Consider the following 21,457-nt stretch of genomic DNA (forward strand, 5'->3'; position numbering starts at 1 on the left):
GTGGAGAAATGGAGAGCTGGAGAGGGGCGGGGGCCAAAGACAGAAGCAGAAGAGGTGGTTACCCCACCATCTTCTCTGAAGAAAGAGAGAATAAATAACCCACGGGATGACATGTCACAACTGTGACAGGGACTAACTGTCATAAATAATTCTGATAGAACACAGTACACACAACCAGAGCAAGAAGAAATCGCTTTGCTGTCCTTTGGGTCCCTGATGAAGTTGTCCCCTTCAAAGAGAAGGGAGACAGAGTGGCCTCCAGTACACGAAAGCAGGGGCTTGCAAACTATAATATATAGCCTGTGGGCCAAATCTGTCCTGCCATCTTTTTTTGAAACATTGGGGGGGAAAAATCGAAAGAAGACTACTACTTTGCGACACATAAAAATTGTATGAAATTCAAATTCCAGTGCTCATAAATCAAGTCCTTTTTTTGGGGGGAACACAGCCGCGCTCTTTCATTTACATGTGGTCTTTGGCTGTCTTTGCAGTACGGCAGGAAAGCTGGCAGTTGCGACAGAGACCGTGCATGTGGCCCACAAAGCCTGGAATACTTATCAACCGGGTCTCTACAGATGTTTGCAGACTCCTAATATCCAGCCGCCAGGTCTCAACATCTCAGGAAGGAGGAATAAGAGATATCAAGGCTCACTGTACACCAACCAGGCACTCACCATCAAGCTGGGGGGACTGGGGACTGTGAAGACCCCAGCAAACCCATTTCCCCGGTAGCCTCCGGAACCTCCAGGAGGAGAGTTAACCCACTTCATCTGTGGGCTCCTCATAACCTATCACTATCCCTGTTCTCCATCTGAAGAAACAGGCTGTACAGAGAGGTACAGTAACCTGCTCAAGGTCATAGGCCTGTCGGAGGCGGAGCTGAGCTTCTGAAGCAAACCCATCCCGGTACGGAGCCTGAGTTCTTTTCTGAAAGCCCAAGACGAGCTCCCAGGGAGAACAAGTGGCTTTGAGAGACATCTGGCCATATTGGTATTCACCCCCCACGCCACCCCAGCCAAAGAAAGGAAGCAACATCCAAAGGAATTTCACTTCTTTGGGGGAAGCTAACTGTGCTTTTTATTCCTCCTGTTAGCTTGTAAACAAACCTGAACAAGGCCATGGGGGCAGGTAGGGCTCTGCCTGTTTGCTGCCCACAAACATGGCGGGGGTGCGAGGTGGGGGGTGGGGTCCTAAATTTCCTGAAGGGGGCAATAATGGGGAGGCCCCGAAGACCCAGGTGATAAAGAATGGGAGGGAGAGGACTGAAGTGGTCTGCTGGCCTCTCCTGCGGGTCTCCAAGCCCTCAGGGGGAGATGGGGTCATAGAAAACCCTTTGATGGTTCAAAATTTAACCCACCTGCTGCTTCTCCTGTAGAAGGTAAACCATTAATGCAACAGTGTCCCGCAAGGAGGGCAGACTTCTTGGAGAGAAGCAGGGCTTCTCTCAGCCACAGAGAAAGACCCCGGCAACCACAGTTCCTTCCCAGCTGCGCCCTGGACACCCCCTTGTATGGCAGTTCCTACACCCGAGCCCCCGGTTTGGACACATCGCCACTCTATCTCAGTGTGAAACCCAGCAAACTGCCGTGTACTGAACACTGGCATCCCGGAACTCCCTCTCCTTCTCTGGCTTTCCTATCAAATGCCAAAAATCAAAGGAAAGGCGGAAGGTGTATAGAGAGGGTTCGTTCATTCAGGGCCAGGAATAGACAAGAGGACCCCAAAGGGTCTGTGCACAAACACAACGGTGGGACCTGTGTACCAGCTCTGAGTGGGACGGGAAGCATGGCCACCAGCCACCTGCCCACGTCAGCTTCCAGCTGCCTCCTGAGAGGCTCCCACCTGCTTCCAGGGCCCACAGGGCAGAGTTATGGATTTCGTTGTTTGGGCTGAATTCCAAAGTTCAAAGCCAGAGTCAGCCATCCCCAACCCCCTGAGCTCACCACCCCTCCTCCCACGAGGTCAGCAGTCGGGCATCTCAAACACCCACCCTAAGTTGCCCCAACCTGCCAGGCTCACAAATCAGCCAGGAATTGGGCAGCTTTAGGCTTCTACACGTGACCCCCTTTTCTTTTGCCACTGCTGCTTAAAATTGGTTTGCAAACCAAACGTAGCCTTGCAAAGCCACCTTCTTCCTTTCTGCTGGGCCTGGATGTTTGCGGGGACCCAGGGTTCCCCGTGGCAGGTGGGCCAGACAACCACCTGTGTCCTACCTCCTGCCAGTTTCTTGGCATGCCTTCTGGGTACTGTGCCAGAAGGGTGGGGCGGGAGAGGGTCTGAGGTTCAGAGGGACACACCTGAGAAGACTTTGGCCACTGTGTCCTGGGGAATTAACCCATCAGATCCCAGGGCACAGCCAAAAGTAGGGGGCAGAGTGGGGGGCCCCACTCTGGTGGACGGGGTCACCAGCTCTCAGCTATGAGAATCGGGAAGTACCCAGCTCTCAGCTATGAGATGGTGGCCTTTAAATCTCACAACTGACCCACAGTGATAAAGGAACAACGTCAGGCACTAGAGGAAGGGGACCCTGAATAAATTAGAAGGGCAAGATTTGGAAACCCCAGAGCTGTACTTCCCATCCATACCTCCCGAGTAAGGAAAAACACCAGAAGACGGCATGGTGTCCGAGGAGTCTGAAGCCCCTTCCTGCAGTTTACCCCGACGGACGAGCCTTAGCTCTTTAACTTCTCTCAGCCTCCTCTTTAACGCAGGGACTGTGGTCTGTCAACCCCACAGGACCGTAAAGATTAAGAACATACAGAAAAGGCTTAGCATTACTTGTCACACAAGTAGTAAATGTTAACTGTTGGCCATCCTGTGATTCGCTATTTGCACACTTACACACACACACACACACACACACACAATGCTCCCCAAATTAAAAACGGGAGCTGAATGCAGGAGGCTGGCGGAGAAGCTACAAACTGTTCTGCCCTTTTCTGGGGTGCAGGGGGTACCTGAAGGTCTCTGCTTCTGGGGGTGGGGAGAATGCCCAGTCCCAGGGTGAGGACCCAAGAAAAGGGAAGGGAGAAACTCACCAGACCTGGGAGATATCCCAAAGCTGGGACACCTGCTCCTGCCCTCCGCCGGTGATGTCTAGGTGGGAAGAAGTCCTGCTCCAGGGAGCCCCTCTGTGAACCCAGCCCAGCACCTTAATGGGGGTGCCTCTCATTTGGTCCGTGGAAGGGAAAGGCTCATGTTCCAGAAGTTTGCATAGGAGACAGGGGGGACTCATCGCCGTCCAGACCAGCTGCCTCTTCCACTCCTCTGGCCCTCCCCTTCCCCGCCCCACTTCAAACACCCTGGATGGTGTGTGCACAGGCTTTTAACCCCATGGGTGCCATCGCTGATCCTGAGGGCTCCTGGGTCTCCTGTCCTCAGCATTCCCTGGACAAAGGGCAGCCACCAGATTTCAGACTCACGTGGAAACGGGTAGGACAAGCCAAGCTGGGGGTCACCCTAGAGGAGTACATGGGAAACTAGAGTCCAGGGAGCCTCCTCCCTCCCTCCGACAGGACCAGTGGAGCTGAGGGGGAAAGAGGACATCGCAGGGAACGGCCCCCAGCTGGAAACCTACTTAACAGCAAGGTCCCCCTGGGGTCAGGGAGGCCCTGCGCCCTCTCTCACGTGGCTTCCAAACCGCTTGTCGGGCCCTTTAAGGGGCAGGTTACGGCAGGGAGGGGACTGTATTTTCTATCATGAAGGACACACAGGGAGGGTCCCTCACCAGGGCAGCCACCTCTCAGGAGGGCTCTGCTTCTGCCAACAGGAACCAGTGACCAACAGCTCAGCGCGTACACACGGCTCCCTCCAGCTTGTTATGCAAACTGGGCGCAGGATATCGGACCAGCTCCCCCAACCCCGCCCCATAACGCTTGGGGGGCTGACTCACCCTCACTGCTTCCCTGGGGCAGAGGACAGCGTGGGCAGACATTGGACTTCCTGAGGTACTGAGGAGCCCCTCCTGCCGGCCCCGTTGGGGTTGCCAGCCCCCTCGTTACGGGGCCTTGGAGAAGTCACCCATTAGCCTCGTCTCCTCATCTGTAAAATGGGGGTGCCACGTGAGATATGGGCAAACAGCGACACATACGTGCTGCTCCCATACTAGTCGGTCTAGCGGCCCCCTGCTGTGTCACCCTCACTCTGTGCCTATCCTGCTCCATCAAAGCAGAGGCTTACATTAGGTTATCCGTGGTCTGTGTGCACTTGCTCGAAAACTCTTACTCTGGGTCACAGGAAGAGGGTAGTTGCTGCCAGTTGTGGGAACGGTGCCCTTCCCTACTTGGCGGGGCCCCAAACCACGTGACGGGTGACAGAGGTTGCTTCTCACGTCACAAGAACACAGGGCAAACAGCTGCCTCATTTTACTGGTGTGAGGTCCTCAGAAACCCTCTAATTAGACCATCTCACAATTGGTCAGAAGGACACAGGAAGGGGGCGTGATTTACCTGAGGCCCGACCCAGTGACTGTTGGATGGGGGGGACGCCCAGCACTACGGCCTCTGTCTGTGGTCCGTGCTGCTCCCCGCACCCTGAGCCATTCTCGAGAGACCAAGCCTCGAGGACTTCCCAAACGGCTGCATTACTGCCAGTTTCGTGGACATTCTTACACCGTCTCCCATAGACTTTCTTTAGGCAGTCGCAAGGCCTGGCCTGTGAAGGGGGTGGAATCCGGGCGCCTGGCTCCTCCTGGTACCAGGGCTGGGTGTGTGGGTGAGCAGGGGCCAGCTGAAAGTTTGGACAACGTGGGAGGGACAGACAGCTGGTTTACAGGGTGGGACCTAGAACATGATGGCAGCTGGGCTACTCCCTGTATTGCCTTTTAGGGAGGAGCCCCTCAGTTTGGTACCCAACCTCCAGGAAGGATGTGGGACCAGGGCTTACTGGTGTCTGCCAGCAGGCAGTTGGGAGGTCAGGGTTCTAACCTCCCTAGGGCGGTTCCCTTGGGTGGAGGAGGGCCATCGGCCACTCCTCCCCCATCAGATTACCTCAGGAAGTTAAGAGGGCTCAGTCTTAAAGCCAGCCATTCCAGCGAAGTCTGTCTGTAGATGTCAGAGGCTCTTACAGTCTCCAAGCCCACTATTTACGGGGCTCAAATTCCATCCTGACTCTGAGGAAGTCTCTCCTGAGATGAAGGATCTGGTTTTGGCCCCTTTTCAAGGTGCCTGTGACATGAAGTGCCGCCACAAGGCATCTCTCATCATCCGCCAGGCCTGGGGCCCCCCACCCCCATCCCCCCAGCGTCCTTCATCCTACCCACTGGCCAGGACACAGTGCCAAGCTCCACAAGGAAAGGTAAAGACCACCCGGCTTTCGGGAAGGGCACACCTCCGAGTTCAGACTGAGGAAGCCACCTTGTATCACCTCGCAGTGGTGAAGCTTATCCTGGCCTCTAAGGTAGACGGCCTCCTCCCACGGGTTAATTCCTCACGCTGTTTCAAGGGGAGACCACACAGATGGGACAGTGTGGTCCCTGCTCCAAAGACTAACACTTCAGTCTTCATCGTCCTAGAGCGAGACGACACACATCACACCAGCCCTTTTCCTTCCCTGTGCGGGGCTCAACCCCACACTGACCCACTTTTTCCCCCATTCTAGCACGTCCCAGGTCTCCACCAGGAGCACACGGACCCAGCAAACGTACCCTAGCCCTCACCTGGGCCACCCTGGGGTGTCCAAGCCGCAGCCCCTGAAGGAGGGAGGTGAGCTGGTGGAGGGCTACTCCACCCGGAGCTTCCCGTTGTCTCCATGTCCTTTTCATCCTTCCTGGGGCCCAGAGACTCCACTGCTGGGCGAAGGAAAGGTTAAACCAGTTGGGCAGCACCCCCATGCCCAACAGACTCTAAAACTGGGAAGCTTGGTGGCAGGAACAAAGCGGGTGTTTGTTGGGCTTTTCCCCTGCCTGGGAGGCTGATCTCGACCACGGCATTCCTGGGCTGGACAGACTCGGCTCAGAGCGGCCTCCCCACTGCTGCCAGCCGCTGCAAAAACCACTGCCTCTCCACACGCCATGCTTAGGGGACAGGTGGGGACATCCAGGCACTCCGGCCCAGCCTGAACTCAGTGCAGAGGCATTAAAAATAAAGTCAAGATCAAGAAGAGCTGGTTCTTAAACAGAGGGCGGGCCAGAATCAGGTGCAAGATAGCTTTTCATTAACACTCGGCAATAAATCAGACCAGACTGTTGGCCTGGGACCAGAACAGCTGCTTATCTGCAGACCATCTTTCCCCATGTGTCTCCTCCAGATGTGGAGAGGAGCTAACAGGCAAGGAAGGTTTAGGGGAACGTGATTGGTGAGGACAGAGCTGGAAATTGGGGATGGAAACACAGGTGCTCGGTGGGGGCAGGTCTGGGTGGGATCGGGACCCAGCAGCCCACAGCCATGAGGCAGGGACTCAGCACTCGGGCCTCAGCTCCGAGCTGTGCCCACCCAGCCGACGAGGAAATGGACAAGTCAGAGTGGCATTTGTTTTTATTAGAAAACCCCATTTGGTAAGCACGTCCCTCACCCAGAAGAGACTGGGTCGCCTCCAAGAGTCCCACAGCTTTCGGTTTACCTCCCCCCCTCTTCTGAGGGGAGGGCAGGCGATGGGGCGGGTGTCAGGCAGTCCCCAGCACCCCCTCCTGTGCCCCTGGGAGCGTCACACTGCCGGCAGCACCCCCCACGGCACCTCAGGGGGGCGCCCGAGGGCCCTGCCGGCTCAAGGCTGTTGCCGATGGCAGTCCTGCTTGTATGGCTTCAGGAGGGGACCCAGCGGCTCTGGACTCCTGGGCCTGGCCCTTCACTCTGGTTGACAGCAGGGTGGGATCCAGGAGGTGGCCAGGCTGAGGGAGAGGGCTGCGTCTGAGGTACCCTCTGGAGTCTAGAAAGCACCTGGATTTCTCGGGAAGGGAGGGCTGTGGGCCACGCACTCAGTTCTTCTTGGCTTTGGGGGTGTCGTATTTCCGCTTGCTGGAGTACCACAGCAGCAGGGGGACGCCGATGGAGGGCAGGGTCATGACCCCGAAGGCTGCCCAGTCCAGCTGTGGAAGACAAAAGGCCTGTTTAGGGTCCGGGGCGCGGCGAAGGGGAGCCAGGAGGCAGGCGCCCGACCAGAAAGGGAGCAGCCAGCCCCAGATTCACGCAGAACCTCGGCAGAAGGCTCCGCTCCGACCACCCGATGGAGAATGGCTCTCTGAAGACCAAGCCACCTCTGAAGCTGCGACGCCAAGTCCTTACCTGACCCAACCTGGACCGGAAGAGAAGCGCTTCCCTCCCAGGGGAGCTCTGAGGAGGGAGACGGCCGGGAGCTGCCCTGACAGTCAAGCCTGTGCTCTAATCCCACTTCCGCCTCTGCCCGGCCCCCATTCCTCCACCTCACCCTCACGCTCCGGCCACATCAGACTACCTGCCATTCCTGGACTGCGCCGGGCTTTCTGTCACTCGGAGCTGCTGCTTCTTCCTAATCCTCTGACTGGTTAAACGTCACCTCCTCTAGAAAGGCCGCAGGACACCTCCCACGCCTTGTATATGATCTGTAACGTTCTTCCCCAGACTTGTTCTGAGCCCCCAAGATATTTAATGGAAGGGACTGTGTCTTGGTCACCACTTCCCAAAGCAAAGCACGGCACGGAGCACAAAATTCGGAACTTCATAATTATTCCCTCAATGAATGAATAAATGAATTTCCTCGTTCAGTGTGTTAGGCCAATCTTCAAAAGAGTCTTTCCTAGACCACGGCAAAGTTCCCTCCTCACCTTCCCAATGCTCTGTGACTCTGAATCTAAGCAGATAGTCTTTTAAATCTCAAAATAGACCCAGGAATCCAAGGTGGGGCTCTACCCGAGGCTGAGAGAGAAATAGGGCAGTTTTGCTTCTGACAATTGTGCTCTCATCACCAAAACTCTCTAATCATGGTTTAATCAGGGTATCTGATGGCTGTATCAGACACCAAAAAACAGATATGGCAAGAACCAACCAACGACACAAATCTTCTAAGGAGGCTAAGAAGTCCCAGAAGCAGAAGGGTGTTCTAATCCCAGGGGGATGATAAGAGAACACTGTTCGGCTTACAAAGTGGGGCGAGAATCTTCGGTCAAACTCTCGCTGAGCCAGGATTCCTCCCTGCCCCGGGGCGCTGGTGAAGCCGATCTGGAAAGAAGAAAAGGGCGTCAGGGCAAGTCCCACATTTTCTCATCTGAGAAGGGGCAGTCCCAGCCAGCCTAGTTCGAACATTTGATTCTTAGAGCTTCAAAAGGAGGAAAAGCTTCTGAACGAGACAGAGCGGATGTTTCTTCGTGTGCTGTAAGGAGGAGAAAGTTTGGAGCCAGGAGACCTGATAAACACATCACGAGCATTTACTAAACAAGGCAGGCCAGGTATGCAGCCGGAATCCAAACCAAATCCTTCCCTGCCAGCCTCAGACTCTGGAGCGACTTGTTCACCACCTCTGCAGGGCCAAGTGTGGAATGGAATGGCTTGCATTTGGCAGTCATTCCATATCCCTCAAGTGGAAATACTCTTCTCGGATGAAATGAGGACTCTGAAACGTAGAAAGCCCGATCGAAACACACGTTACTAGCGCACGGCTGAGTCTGGCCCACATTCCTTTGTCGTGGAGAAGCCAAGACTCGGAGGCCACAGCAAACAACTCTGCTCTAAAGTGGCAGCTGAGCCTTTGATTTCGTGTCTTTTAACCCATCAAATACCAGGTAGAACCAAAGAGTCCTGAAGTTGGTTCTGAAAGCAGAAATGACCCAAGTGTGAAAATGTCACTAGGCTGACAAAAATACAGTTCCACAAGGCTTATAAAAAAAAGAACATTCAGAAAGTGCACTGAATGTGAGTGAATCTTCCATTTCTTTTAGTGGTTTAGTGGTCGACTGCTAAGTCCCTTCTCTGCTGGCACTCCCCAAGGAGCCCACAGCCCATTTGTATGGTTGTGTCAGAGGCCTGTATAAACTCACGACCTGAGCTTTTTGAGGCTGGCACAGTGTCTTACTCTTCTTGGTATTCCCTAGAGTCTAGCACATTGCAGGGGCGCAAGAAATGTCTGTTGACTTTACATCCATCAATCAAAAGACTGCTTATGAGTGTTTCTATTATATACGGGGAATGGAGAGAAATCTAAGACACGGTCCCTGGCCTCGAGGAGCTTATAATTAAATTGGGAGGTGGGGGTGGGAGAAGACCGACACACCAGAAAGAGAACTACCGAGGACAGGAAATAATTAACGGTTCAAGTGGCATAGACTCCAAGCTGCAGAAGTTTAGACGCCGTCCATGGATGGTGATCGAAAGAATGAGGAGGAAAGAGCGGTAGGAACTGTAAAAGGAGCCAGAGGAGCCAGAAACGCGGAGTTGCAGCTCACAGCTGGGTCTCGAGAAGGCCTCGGATAATGAAGTGAAGGAGAGAGTACCTCAAACAGAGAACAAGGGGGAAAGAACAGCACTGGGGGCGGGAAGCAGGAAGGGGTTTGGCCTCGTTAGGACGGAGGGTTCTTTTCAAGTGGCAGAGAACAGCTGGACATTGGAGGGTCCGCAATGACAGGCAGAAAAGCTCGGCCTTGATGCAATAGCAAGAGCATTCTAAGCAAGGCAAAGATGCAGAAACAGAGACGACGGGGAATAACGTGAAAGCAGCACAGAAGATGAATTGGAAGGGCAAGAACAACAGTACACTGGGCAGTAAAAGACACATTCGATGAAAAGCAAAGCAGAAGGAACAAAGAGGAAGGGGTTGCCGCAGTACTCCCCTCCCGTCCATTTCAATTGCTTCATTCTAGGGCTCGACCACACTTCTTTCCTAAGGACAATGGCCCCGTTTCCGGTCCTTCTTATCTTCCCCAGAGTTTAGTGGCTGCTTTGATAATTTTCTGGAAGAGGTTTCAAAGGAGAGCAGACCTGAGCGTCGTCAACTCACCACCACGGGCCCGTCCTCCTGTGCCAGGTAAGTAATGGTTGCTGAGGTGAAGTTGAAATAGCCAGCCTTGAGGGGACGCAGGACCACGGTGTGGGACACGTTGCTAGCACTGGCCCAAGACTTAAGGAAGGGAAACAGATGGAGCTCAAGTTGCAACAGCCTTTCAACCTGTGGACCAGATGCACCATTTACAAAAAGAGCTGCCGACCCATGTGGTGGTATCATACTTGCGTTCCTCTGCAAGAATTATAAATGGAGACTTTTTTTAAGCCTAAAGTGTGGGGTACAATATGACGTCTTTCTAGCCAAGTTTTTTTTTTTTTTTTTTTTTTTTAAAGATTTTATTGGGGAAGGGGAACAGGACTTTATTGGGGAACAGTGTGTGCTTCCAGGACTTTTTTCCAAGTCAAGTTGTTGTCCTTTCAATCATAGTTGTGGAGGGCGCAGCTCAGCTCCAGGTCCAGTTGCCGTTGCTAGTTGCAGGGGGCGCAGCCCACTATCCCTTTAGGGACTCGAGGAGTTGAACCGGCAACCTTGTGGTTGAGAGCCCACTACGGGGCCATGTGGGAATCGAACCGGCAGCCTTCGGAATTAGGAGCATGGAGCTCCAACCGCCTGAGCCACCGGGCCGGCCCTCTAGCCAAGTTTTAAGGCTCTACGATGTACTCAGTATTGAGATTTTTGAAGTAAACTTTCAAAGCAATATTGTGTTATGGATGAAAAATTAATCATTTAAACTCACTGAAAATCTAAATATGGGCCAGCCCAGTGGCTCAGGCGGTTGGAGCACCGTGCTCCTAACACCAAAGGCCACTGGTTCAATTCCCACATGGGCCAGTAAGCTGCGCCCTCTGCAGCTGGGACTGTGAACAACAGCTCTCCCTGGACCTGGGCTGCCGTGAGCAGCCGGAGGTTAGCGTGAGCTGCTGCGGGCTGCTGTGTGCTGCCATGAATGGCCAGTGGCCAGCAGCCAGCGTGAGCGGCTGTGAACTGCTGTGAGCGGCTGACCGACGACTGGCGACCGAATGCCTCAGCCGGGGGGAGCGTAAGGCTCACAATACCACCATGGGCCAGGGAGCTGTGTCCTTCACGATTAGACTGAGAAACAACGGCTTGAAACGGAGTGTGGGGCGGGGGGAGGCGGGAGAAGGGGGGAGAGAAAATCTAAATAGACTTCCATTCATGGGGGCGGTGGGGGGGAATCCTAATTCAAAACACTCAGGAAATAACTAACAGATCACAACGAGAGACTCACTGACCTAAGTAAAGAGATTTTAGAAGGTCACCCCTTAGCATCCAACTGAATTTCCTTTAAAAGCACCTTATATATCCTTGCCCAGCCAACATCGTTCTAAGTGCCTACACCTTCCCAAGAGAGTATGTTTTAGGACCTTAAAACCTGAACTCCAGTAACCTCCTTCCTCAGGCCTACCTAGATCACGATCATACAACTGTCACCAGGCTCTCTTGCCCCATCTTATCCAGAGAGGTGACAGAAGAACAGCCACGCACACCTGAACTATTTGAAGGGAGCTGCAGCTTTGCTGGCCATGTTCCCTCCCCCGCTGCCAGCCTTCATCACCCAGTGTGAAGAGGATACGGGGCAATCCGGTCCCATTTGACGTTGAGCATTCCAGAGACGATGCCAAAGTCCTCTGGAGGGAAGGAGTCATCGGATAATTCCACATCTAATGCAGCACTAGAAGACGGAGGCAACAGAAAAGATCAGAAAGCCGTGGACGTGAAATTGAAGCAACCAGCAATCAAGTCTGCCTGCATGCCCTAAAAATCCAGAACTACAAAAGACAGATTGAGACACACAGTAGCTTGGGTTTGTTGCACTGAAGAATCCAGGTCAAGAGCTGGATTCTATGGCCCCAAGACACCAAAATACTCAGGTATCTAGGAAGGAATGGGCTCAAACTCATTCCTACCCCAATTTCTCTGTGTGTGTGTGTATGTGTGTGTGTGTGTGTGTGTGTGTGTGTGTAAGGAGAGAAGGAGCCAAATGCATATGACAGAGAAAATTAAAGGGAACGAAATAAAGAAAAGGCAACCAAAATGCGTACAGGCTAATGAGACAAAGGAAGCAGAAGCGCTAACCCAGGATGTAACAAAGGACCACACATTTTCTGCCTTCTCCTTTTTTCCTGTCCCTGTTTCAGCACAATTCTTGCAGCTCAGGTGAGAATGTCCTCCTCTTCCAAACTTAGGTCCAGCAGTGTATTCATTCACTCATGGCGTCTGTCAGTGGAAGTCTCCCAAAGATAAATCCCTATTGGTCCCTGTTCCCACCTGGGACATCTAAGAACCCTGAAAAGGGCCCCACCTGTAGCCCAGAGCCTCCTTACCTGGAGCCAACATTGTAGATGTTGTACTGCAAGGTCAGGTCTCGGCCCTCCACCGCGTATCTGTTCAGCAGTGCCTTGGAGGCTAAAAGCCTGGCTCCTTCCTCTGCTTGAGTGACAGCAAATAGCGCCAAGGCCACAAATGCCAGCAGCCTCATCTGTGCAGAAAAAAGCCAAGTGAGCAGTCGATCCAAGCGTGTAAAATCACCAGCATCTTCCTAACACTCCTCCAGGACAACGTCTACCAAAGCAGCAGCCCCTTCCACAGAACAGTGTAGAGGCCACAGCGCCAGCGTATCCGCCACCCTCTTTCTGCCAGGAGCCCGGGGTGCTCCCTAACTGGTGGGGTCTCCTGAGATGGATGACACCACGTGGCCAGAGCAGGGCTTTCTTCTGGGTGCCCGATTTCGGCCGATCTCGGACCTGCAGCTGCCTCCGGCTTTCCTTTACACAGGGGTCCCCTCGGCTGCTGCCTTCCCGCTGCCCTCTCGTCTTCTGCCCAGCTCCACTGGGAGCCCCCCCCACGCGCTCGTGGGGTCCTCCCCCCCACATCCCTTTCTGGGTCCCTCCGGGGGCTCAATCCGCTCTGCCCCTCCCCCCTCCCGCCCAGATTACACGTCCTCCCGCGGCGCCCCCTGCCCTGCCCGCCCTCCCGGAGCTAACCCTCAGCCGCTAACTGACGTGCGGACACGAGACTCTTCCCCCTCCGGCGAGCACTCCTAAAACCTCGGCACTCACCGTGTTCAGCCCAAAAGCCTTTCCGGAGCCACCAAGACCGGAAGCGAGCGTCAGCACCCGAAAGACCGGAAATAGGCTCTGGCCGGAAACCTCGGTGCTCCGCCGGATGCCTTCTGGGAGTTGTAGTTCTGGGACAAGCCCCACCGTTCCCTTTGTAGTGCCCGCCCGCCTCGGGAACGCGAGGCGCGGGAGACAGGCTTGGGTGTGCGTGCTCCACGCTCGCGCTTGTTACTCGGCCCTCTTCAGTGGCCTTTGAAGCTGGCTTGCCCTTACAGTGTGTGACCAGCCCGAGGAGATGCTCTGTGGAACGGGCACACCTAGAGGTTTGGATCTAGAATGTCGAATGTACTGTCGAACTAGGAATTAGAGAAAAGCTCTTTCTCTCAGGGCTGCCAGCCTTCTTCCAGGTGAGACACGTAGTCATCCCCTACACCCAGTAAGTCACCAAGCCGTGAGCTTTATTCGGAAGCCCTTTGAGGTGCCAAGAATGTAAATCCTTTCTTAGTCCTTGCTGTATGGTGTTTTTACTACAGTAGTCTCCTTATCTGATGTCTTTCTTTTTTTTCTTTTAAAGATTTTATTGGGGAAGGGGAACAGGACTTTTTGGGGGAACAGTGTGTACTTAAAATTCCCTCTCTTCCGTTCTCTCCGCTTTCTTTTCTTCCTCCCCAGTTTGGACAGGCTCTATCCAGCGGAGACACTTGGGTGAAGGGATAGATGGGATGGAAAACCACTTCTAACTTCTCCAGTATTCCTTCGACAAACATGTGCTGATCACTGTCCCATGTTTCAGACACTATTCTATAGCAGTGGCCAAAACAGACAAATCTCCCTTTCATTCGAAGGCAGTACCGCCCACCAGAACTTTCGGTGATGATGAAAACGTTCTGTAATACCTCCGCTGTCCAGTACGGTAGCCACCAGCCACATGTAGCTATTGAGCACGTGAATTGTGACTGGTGAGACTGGGGAACAGACTTTCTTAGTTCTATTTCATTTTAACTAATTTCAGCTTAAGCTGGAAGAGCCATAGGTGGCTATTGTATTGGACAGTACAGTTCTTGTATATTCTGACACATCTCTGGACTTGGGTTTTGAAATCACAAAGCTCAGGGTTTTGATACGCAGAAAGACTTTTCTTTGCTTTTCTTCTGGAACAACACTTCTCTCCATCACTGGGAGATGGATGAAGTGTTGTTCCAGAAGAAAAGCAGAGAAGAGGCACAGCTCCCAGCCAGTCCCCAGGAAATGCCGGCATCTTGGCTGACTCCACTGAATGCCTGAACCCAGGGAAGATACCTTCCTGGTGGCAGGTGCGGCTGGGGGTAGAAAGCACAGGGGATTCACCTTCTCCCTCTCAAGTTTCCTGACTCATTAGTGGGGAAGGAAGCTGAAATCCCCCTTGGAGGGATAAAAGACATCCCACAGTAGGAGAGTGCGGTATGAAGGCCCTGTGTCCCCCTCAGCCCCTTCACCCTTTTGTTCCTGCTGACCCTCATCTCTAGTGACAAGGAGCTACGTTAGCAAACTAGCACAGCATCTTTGTGCTGGAGAGGCTGTCTCTATGAGCAAGACAGCGCCTTGCTTGTTGTTTGGTTTGTAGATGCCACTCTGAAGAAGACAAATCAGAAACAGTGATCACCCCGCCTCACCACAAGGGGCAGCAGCAGGAAGAAGGGCCCAGTGGTGGGAAACGGAAGGGTTCTTTGTGAGAAGGGACTTCAAGTGTCTACTCCAGGCAGGCAGAAGTGACTCCAGAAGGCAACTTTTCGGAGGAAGTGAGCACATGTACGTCTCCCCTCCCAGGCAAGGAGTCTGTGTGCGTTAATGGTCAGCTCCTGACGGGTCTGTTTTCTTCCAGATACCCAGTTGTGCCCACCTGCTCGTTCTTCCAGACACAAGGGGACACCTGGCAGTGTCGTCGGGCCCCTGCCCTGCGTTCCCACACGGCCACCGCACCCACCACACTGTAGTGAAATGACTTGTTGCCACGTCTGTCCCTTCACTGGATTGCGAGCATCTAGAGGGCGGGGACACACCCAGAGTTTGTGTCAGTTTGAGTGACTATCCTAGAAATAAATACTCACAGGACAGAACTAAGCTGCAGCAAGAGGAGAAAACCACTACTGCTGACCACGTAGTAGTCAGGTTTGGCTGGAAACAGGACAGGCTGGAAAAGAAGGCCGGGCTACAGAGCCCAGAACACTGCTGAGCACAGTAGGTGCTCAATAACTGCCCCCCCCACACACGATTGTTTTATTTTGGAAAACTTCAAACCTATAGAAACTTTAAAGAACGGTTCAATTAATACCTGTCTACCTTTTACTTCGATTTGGCAGTTGCTAACATCTTGCCCATTTGCTTTCTATCTATGTATAAATTACTGCATGTATGGATGTTATATACAGAGGGTGCCAAAAAAATGTATACACATTTTAAGAAAGGAAAAACTATTAAAATTGTAATATTCAAATATGTACTAATAACAAAAGACGAATACAAGTCACATTTGACTTCTGCAATTACAAGAAGTGCTCAAAGTGGTTGCCATCAGCGTAATTTTAATACAGTGTTTTCCTTTCTTAAAATGCGGATACATTTTTGGCACCCTGTGTACATTATACACATGTACAAACACTACACATTCAACCACACATTTTTTGAACCATTTGATTGAAAGCTGCACATGATACTTCACCCCTGTGAGCTTCAACACGGATCTCCCAGGTACCAGGACTTTCTCAGAACCGCAGTGACATTGCCACGCCCAGGAAGTTTGACATTGCTCTGATGCTATTATCTAACATATGGTCTATATTCAATGTCCCCCCAAATGCCCTTTCTGACTCTCAAAAACAAACCTAGGACCCTGCCAGGATCATGCATTGCAGCTTGCATTAGATCGATAAATGTGTGCAGGGGAGACCAAAGAAGCTTCGCCAGGGAGGTGTGGAGGGAAAAGAACGATGTATGGAAGATGGAATCTTGGCTACTGCCTCGCCACACGGAGCGGATGGGAGGCTCAGACAGAGAGCTCCGGTTCTTGAAACGGACACGGAAAGGTCCCCGCTAAGCCCGGGATCCCTTGAAGTCTCATGCAGACCCAGCCACCGGAACTGGGTGGTGGACTATTTTGTGCTTCCTGCTGAATTTCTCTCCCGCACACGCGCATTCCCAGGTGGATGCTGAAATCTACATCTGTTATGTCCAGATGCCCTTTAGGGTTTTGGTCCCATTTTCAAAATTTGACCAGTCTCTCTTCTTAAGCCCCATCTTCTTTCTATTCGCGGTGATGGCGGTTGAGGGGAGGGGGTTGAGCATATCCAGCCTCCTCTTTCTGAAAAATGAAATAGTGTGCGTGCGCGCACATGCGCGCTAGCTCTCCCATCCTTCACAGGAGCCTTTCTTGAACCGGTGGTCCTGGGACCCCACCCTCCCTATCGCTATGACAACCACTTCTGTGAGGACATGGGGATTAGAGTGTGTGGTGAGGGAGGGCAGGGGCACGCCAGAGTCTCATCGCACTGGTGATCCCAGAACCTTAGGATAATGATAAGGAATGAGAACGTGTCTTCATCTTCGACTCTCAGGGTAAGAGGGCAGGATGGGATGCAGGCAGGAGCAAGGGCAGGGTGGTTCTGCTCCTGTGACCTGCACTGCTCCTCACTGACCTCTCCTTCTGCTCCCCCTTAGGAAACCAAAGAAGCCTGGGGAGGCCCAGGGACAAAAAGTACCTCCTCTAGCAACTTGGATGTATCCTTGACGTCCATCCATAGCGTCACTGAAGACCTGGGCTACCAAGGGAGCCTGGAACTGACGAGTGTGAGTAGCCTGCTCCACACCCCTTCCTCCACATGCTGTACACCCATGTGGGCATTTTAGCTCACTGATCTCCCCTAAGGTGTCCTGTGGCAATCTTCCGTATCTTCTCTACATCCTTCCAATTCACTGCTTTACTCAACATGGCTCAAATTTACTGCTTCCAGAAAAAAAAAATACCAGCAGTAATAGCAATCCCGACTTACCTTTATCGAGTACTTACTACATGCCACTTTACAAGAATTTCTCTCTCATTTGAACCTCATTACAACGCTATAAAGTAGATAGTCATTATCCCCATTTTTCAGATGAAGAAACTGAGGCACAGGCAAGTTAAGTAACTCTCCCAAGAGCATTTAAGAAGGAAGTAAACACGCTAGAGTCTGAGCTCAGTTTGTCTGATTCAAGATCTCACGCACAGAGATAGCTACCCCAGTTACTACCACATTTTTATTAGTCCCCCATGGTATTCTTTCAACATTTATATGCTGTTAAGCACACTTGATGTATAAACTCTTTGTTTATTTGGAGGAGGGTTGAAATGCTAGCCATGTTTTTTGTTATTGAGCTATCATTGACACACAATAAACCTCACATATTTAAAGCGTACTATTCGATGTTTTGACATATGTGTGTACATATTTGTGAAGCCATTGCCACAATCAATAAACATATCACCCCCAAATACGAACAACCAGTATTTCTAGAATTGATAAGTTAGAGGGTTACTATCTGCCTTCTAAAATGAGTATTGAATCAAAGTATCTGCATCAGAATCCTTTCAAAATAATGAGCTCTCTTCTAACGCATTCAGAAAATGCCTCTGTCCTTTGCAGACACCGCTTTGTAACTTCTCTTTAGTAATTTTAAGTGAATGTCTACTTCAAGCGGCGCAGTCTTCGGTTATCTGTGCTTCCCACCTGTACGCACACGCCGGTGGGTGCTCGCCTTAAGTTTTCCTTCCCATCTGTCCTCCTCCGCCTCACTCCCCCACCCCACCACTAGAAGTCTGCTGTGTAATGGGATGGGTCAATGGAGAGCAACTTCATTCCTTGCTCTCGGATTCCCCAAGGAAGAAGATGCCGGCCTTGCTCAGTCCAAGAGGAAGAAGCGGAGCAAGGTTGTCGTTTTCCAGATGGGGAGAAGAAAAAAGAGAAAGGAGGAAGAGGAGGATGACACGGATGATGAGGGCGAGAACTCCGAGGGGGCCCCAACCTCTTTGCAATCTCCTAGGATGAGCCGGAAGCCACGCCTATACTCCAGGATCCGCCCACGGAGGCCCAGGGAGCACGTGAGCATCTTGGAAAGTAGCTTGAGCAAACCCACCTCCCAGACCCAGTCATGCCCCTGGAGTTTGGCCTGGTTCTGCCAATACCTGTGTAGCTGCTGCCACAGGTGGCAGAAGTCGGTGGGGGAAAACGAGGCATTGGACTCCGTAGGAAGGAGGGATCTGGATGAGCGTGGCATGGTCCCAGGCTCTGTTAGTGAGGGAAGGTCGCAATGAGCCCCTGGGGAGACTCCAAGGGAAGGTCTGGGCAGAAGCCAGGAGAACAGAGCGTGTAATCCTTCAGCGTGTACATAAAGCACATTTCGTTTTTGTGGATGGCATGTATGAGCCTGATGATTCCAGGTCGTTCTCTTTCTTGACCTTTTTTTCTTTTTGGTACATGTATCCACTTTCTTCTTACCCTTCTCCCTCTTTCTCTCTCTGAACATCTTCTCATCTTTTATAACTCGGTATGAATTTCCATCTCTAAGACACGGGGTTAGCCTGTGGGTGGGTGAGACCTTGAGAGGGAGGTTTGAGGCGGCTTTTTAAACCCTTGAGGCCTGGATTTCTGAGAAGCCCCCTGAAGAGAAAGAGTCTTGAGGTCACTAAGGGAAGAGGCTTCAGGCTTAATTTTTCAGGTTTTCAACTCCAGAGTTGTGTCATTTTCTTCCTAATGACTCTCAGCTCTAAAATAAAGCATTTGAGCTTCTAATTGTATCAAACAGTAAGACACGAACAAACACTGTTTGCCCAAAGTGAATGCAGAAGCCATTTTTAAGATTGTGATTGCCCCTAGCAACAAGAGGGGCCCTTACCCTCCGGGGTCTTTCCCCTCCTCCCCCCGCCCCCATGCTAATAATTCCGAAGGAATGTCAGAGATCAGGGACTGTGGCTGTCTGAGGTCAGGTTCCCTAGAAGCGGAGCCTGAGAGGGAGGGCCCTGTGCAGGTGAATTATTGAGAGACCGCCCTGGGGAGGGAGGACAGTGAGGGAGCAGGGGAGGGCAGGGGACAAACTAAGCAAGAATGTGGTCTCTGAGTCCACCTCGGCCTGACCCCAGGGAGCTCTGTGGCATGAGTTACACCTCAAAACTGGTCACACTTTTGAGGCAAAGGTTTGGCCTTTTGTAAGGCCCTGTCCGTCAGTCATTGTGGGCTGCCCAAGGTTGGGTGGCGAAAATTCTCCAGCAAGGCGGCCACCCTGTTGACTGAGGGCGGTTTTCTGGTGAAGAGGCTATCTGTGAGCGGTTAGCAATCACCCCAACAGCAGAGGGGAAAGGACATATGGCCCAGTAAAGAGAATCTGGGCAGGGCACCGTGTGGGCAACTGTTATAAGTTATCGGGATGTGTTGCATTTCGCAGTATATGGTTAATTTTTGTAAATGTCCCATGTATGCTTGAAAAGTGTATTATAATAAAAAGTGCATAAAAATAAACCTACAAATGGGGGACAAAGGACGGCTCTTCCTTACAGAACTGCAACCAACAAATATGGAAGGAGTGAAGTAAATAGAAAAGCACTATTAAAAACACCAGAGTCACAATTATCGCAGCTAGACCCAACAATGGATGCTAAAATTAGGGAGTGAACATTTGAGGAGAAACAGGATATTTGCATAGTCTCAAAGTATCTCCTTCAAGGTATTTGTTAAGTATAGAGGTAAAGGTAATAACCTTACAGAGGGGAAACCAGACACCACACCCTTTTAACCGAGTGATGGAGATGAGCATTACCTGTGTACCCTGATATGACATGCTGAAAAGGCACATCACTTCTGGGACATGCTTGTCAAAATGCAAAATCCATCTGAACATGAGAAAACATCAGCCAAACCCACATTCGGGGAATTCATACTCATGTCTCCCCCTCCAATCCATTACTACATACGTCATTCTAGCCTCACCCCCTTGCTTACCTGTGAACTCCAACAGTGCGACACCTGGCTCCCACCACTGACTCAATTGTTCAGTTCTAGTGTCCACGTATAGTAACAGTTGTTAGCAGTACATCCGTGGGACATGTACCTACTAGAGTATGTGCAGTTTCTTTTGCCTTTCGTCTTGCAAATTCCACTCATTTCCAAGTTACTGAGGCCAGCACCCACTCTTTCTCCCTTTGGTGACATTATTTCATACCCTTGTGACACAGATTCTTTGGCTACCTTCTTCATTCCATCCTGGGATCTCCTACTTCCCAAACGACATCTGTTTTTTCAGTTTGCATATATTAAGAGTTATTCTGAGTTGTATGCTCCTTTGAACATAAACCGTCTTTATTCTCTACTTGCTTTAAACCGTTTTCCCTTTGCTTTTTGCGGCGTGCAAGTTCATTTTAACTCATTAGGCTTCCTGAATCTGCCAATTGATGGTTTTCATCAAGCCTAGATAATCCTGCCATTATTTCTTCCGATTGCTTCTTCCCTTCTCTCCTCTCCTGGGACGCCAATTAAATGTTAGCCCAACTTGGTCTTTTCTGTATTTCCCATCCTCTTTATTATTCCAAGTTTCATTCTGTGTAGCTCTTCTGACCTATTTCTGGAACCCACCAATTCCTCCTTTCAGCCATGTCTAATCTGCTGTTAAACCCATCTACCGTGTTTCCCCAAAAATAAGACCTAGCCAGACAATCAGCTCCAATGTGTCCTTTGGAGCAAAAATTAATATAAGACCGGGTCTTATAGTAAAATAATACCGGGTCTTATATTAATTTTTGCTCCAAAAGACTCATTAGAACTGATTGTCTGGCTAGGTTTTATTTTCGGGGAAATATGGTACTGAGACCTTATTATGTTTTTCTAGCTAAAATTCCTATTTGGTCCTTTTCTAATTGTGCTATGTCCGTTTTTGTAGTTTCAGATAGCTGCTGAAATTTCCAAGTTTGGCTTTTATTTTGGTGAAACACTAAGCACCGTTGTTTTAATTTCTGCATAATTCCTATATATGGAATTGCCGTGGGTCTACTTACTGTCATTTGTTTGGTTTCATTTAAAGTGCTTGATTAATTTTTATTGTGGTTGATGCTGTAGTTGAAAAATTATTTATCACAATATTTTTGAGGTCTAGGTTGACGTTACAGTCAAGATTTCTACAAAGCATCTGGGATCATCTTATTCCAAGTTTGAGGCTTGAGAACTTCTGGACCCGTCAGAATGGTGGGAGACTAGGAGGCAGAATGGAATTGGCTGTTCCCTGATGCATCCTCTTTACTAGCACACCCACCTTCAGCTGTCCTCAGATTCCAATTTTTTGATCCTCTAGCTTCATCATTCGAGGCCCTTGAAACCCTCTCAGCAGCATTTTCCCAGTGAGCCAAAGCCCCCAGGTCAAAGGCAGCCTATAGGTTTCTCTCTCTGGATTTCAAGCCAATCTTGGCCCTTTGA

General features: G+C 51.2%; 2 protein-coding genes across 4 annotated transcripts in view; both read right to left on the minus strand.

Annotated features, from left to right (window-relative positions):
* Positions 1-3,745, minus strand: part of ARHGEF2 (Rho/Rac guanine nucleotide exchange factor 2) — a 42,951-nt gene extending 39,206 nt beyond the window's left edge. The window contains exon 1 of one of the 2 annotated variants that reach the window (XM_033092176.1): positions 3,728-3,745. The gene's annotated coding sequence lies outside the window, so the exon portion shown is untranslated. Of the gene's footprint in view, positions 1-3,038; positions 3,171-3,727 lie in introns of those variants that run through there. The other variant, XM_033092175.1, reaches the window with a different exon arrangement.
* Positions 3,746-6,455: 2,710 nt separating this feature from the next.
* On the minus strand, positions 6,456-13,088 carry SSR2 (signal sequence receptor subunit 2). 2 transcript variants are annotated; one of them, XM_033092213.1, is made up of 6 exons: positions 12,990-13,088; positions 12,255-12,409; positions 11,504-11,602; positions 9,904-10,012; positions 8,055-8,132; positions 6,456-7,024 (listed from the first exon to the last, which is right to left on the minus strand). In XM_033092213.1, the coding sequence occupies exons 2-6, from the start codon at positions 12,407-12,409 to the stop codon at positions 6,914-6,916; spliced, it is 552 nt and encodes a 183-aa protein (XP_032948104.1). In that variant the 5' UTR covers positions 12,990-13,088; the 3' UTR covers positions 6,456-6,913. The 2 variants fall into 2 exon arrangements, with proteins under 2 accessions (XP_032948104.1, XP_032948105.1); XM_033092214.1 differs by having other exon boundaries at positions 12,915-12,999.
* Between the last annotated feature and the right edge of the window lie 8,369 nt (positions 13,089-21,457).

The sequence above is a fragment of the Rhinolophus ferrumequinum genome, chromosome 22, assembly GCF_004115265.2.
Source record: "Rhinolophus ferrumequinum isolate MPI-CBG mRhiFer1 chromosome 22, mRhiFer1_v1.p, whole genome shotgun sequence".
Lineage (NCBI taxonomy): Eukaryota > Metazoa > Chordata > Mammalia > Chiroptera > Rhinolophidae > Rhinolophus > Rhinolophus ferrumequinum.

Coding starts and splice junctions, on each gene's coding strand:
- SSR2 (XM_033092213.1), bottom strand. CDS start 12,409: ATGAGGCTGCTGGCATTTGTGGCCTTGGCGCTATTTGCTGTCACTCAA. Junction 10,013..11,503: donor AAATGGGACCGGATTGCCCC/GTATCCTCTTCA, acceptor GTCTTGGGCCAG/TGCTAGCAACGTGTCCCACA. Junction 7,025..8,054: donor GAAGATTCTCGCCCCACTTT/GTAAGCCGAACA, acceptor TGTCTTCCACAG/CTGGACTGGGCAGCCTTCGG.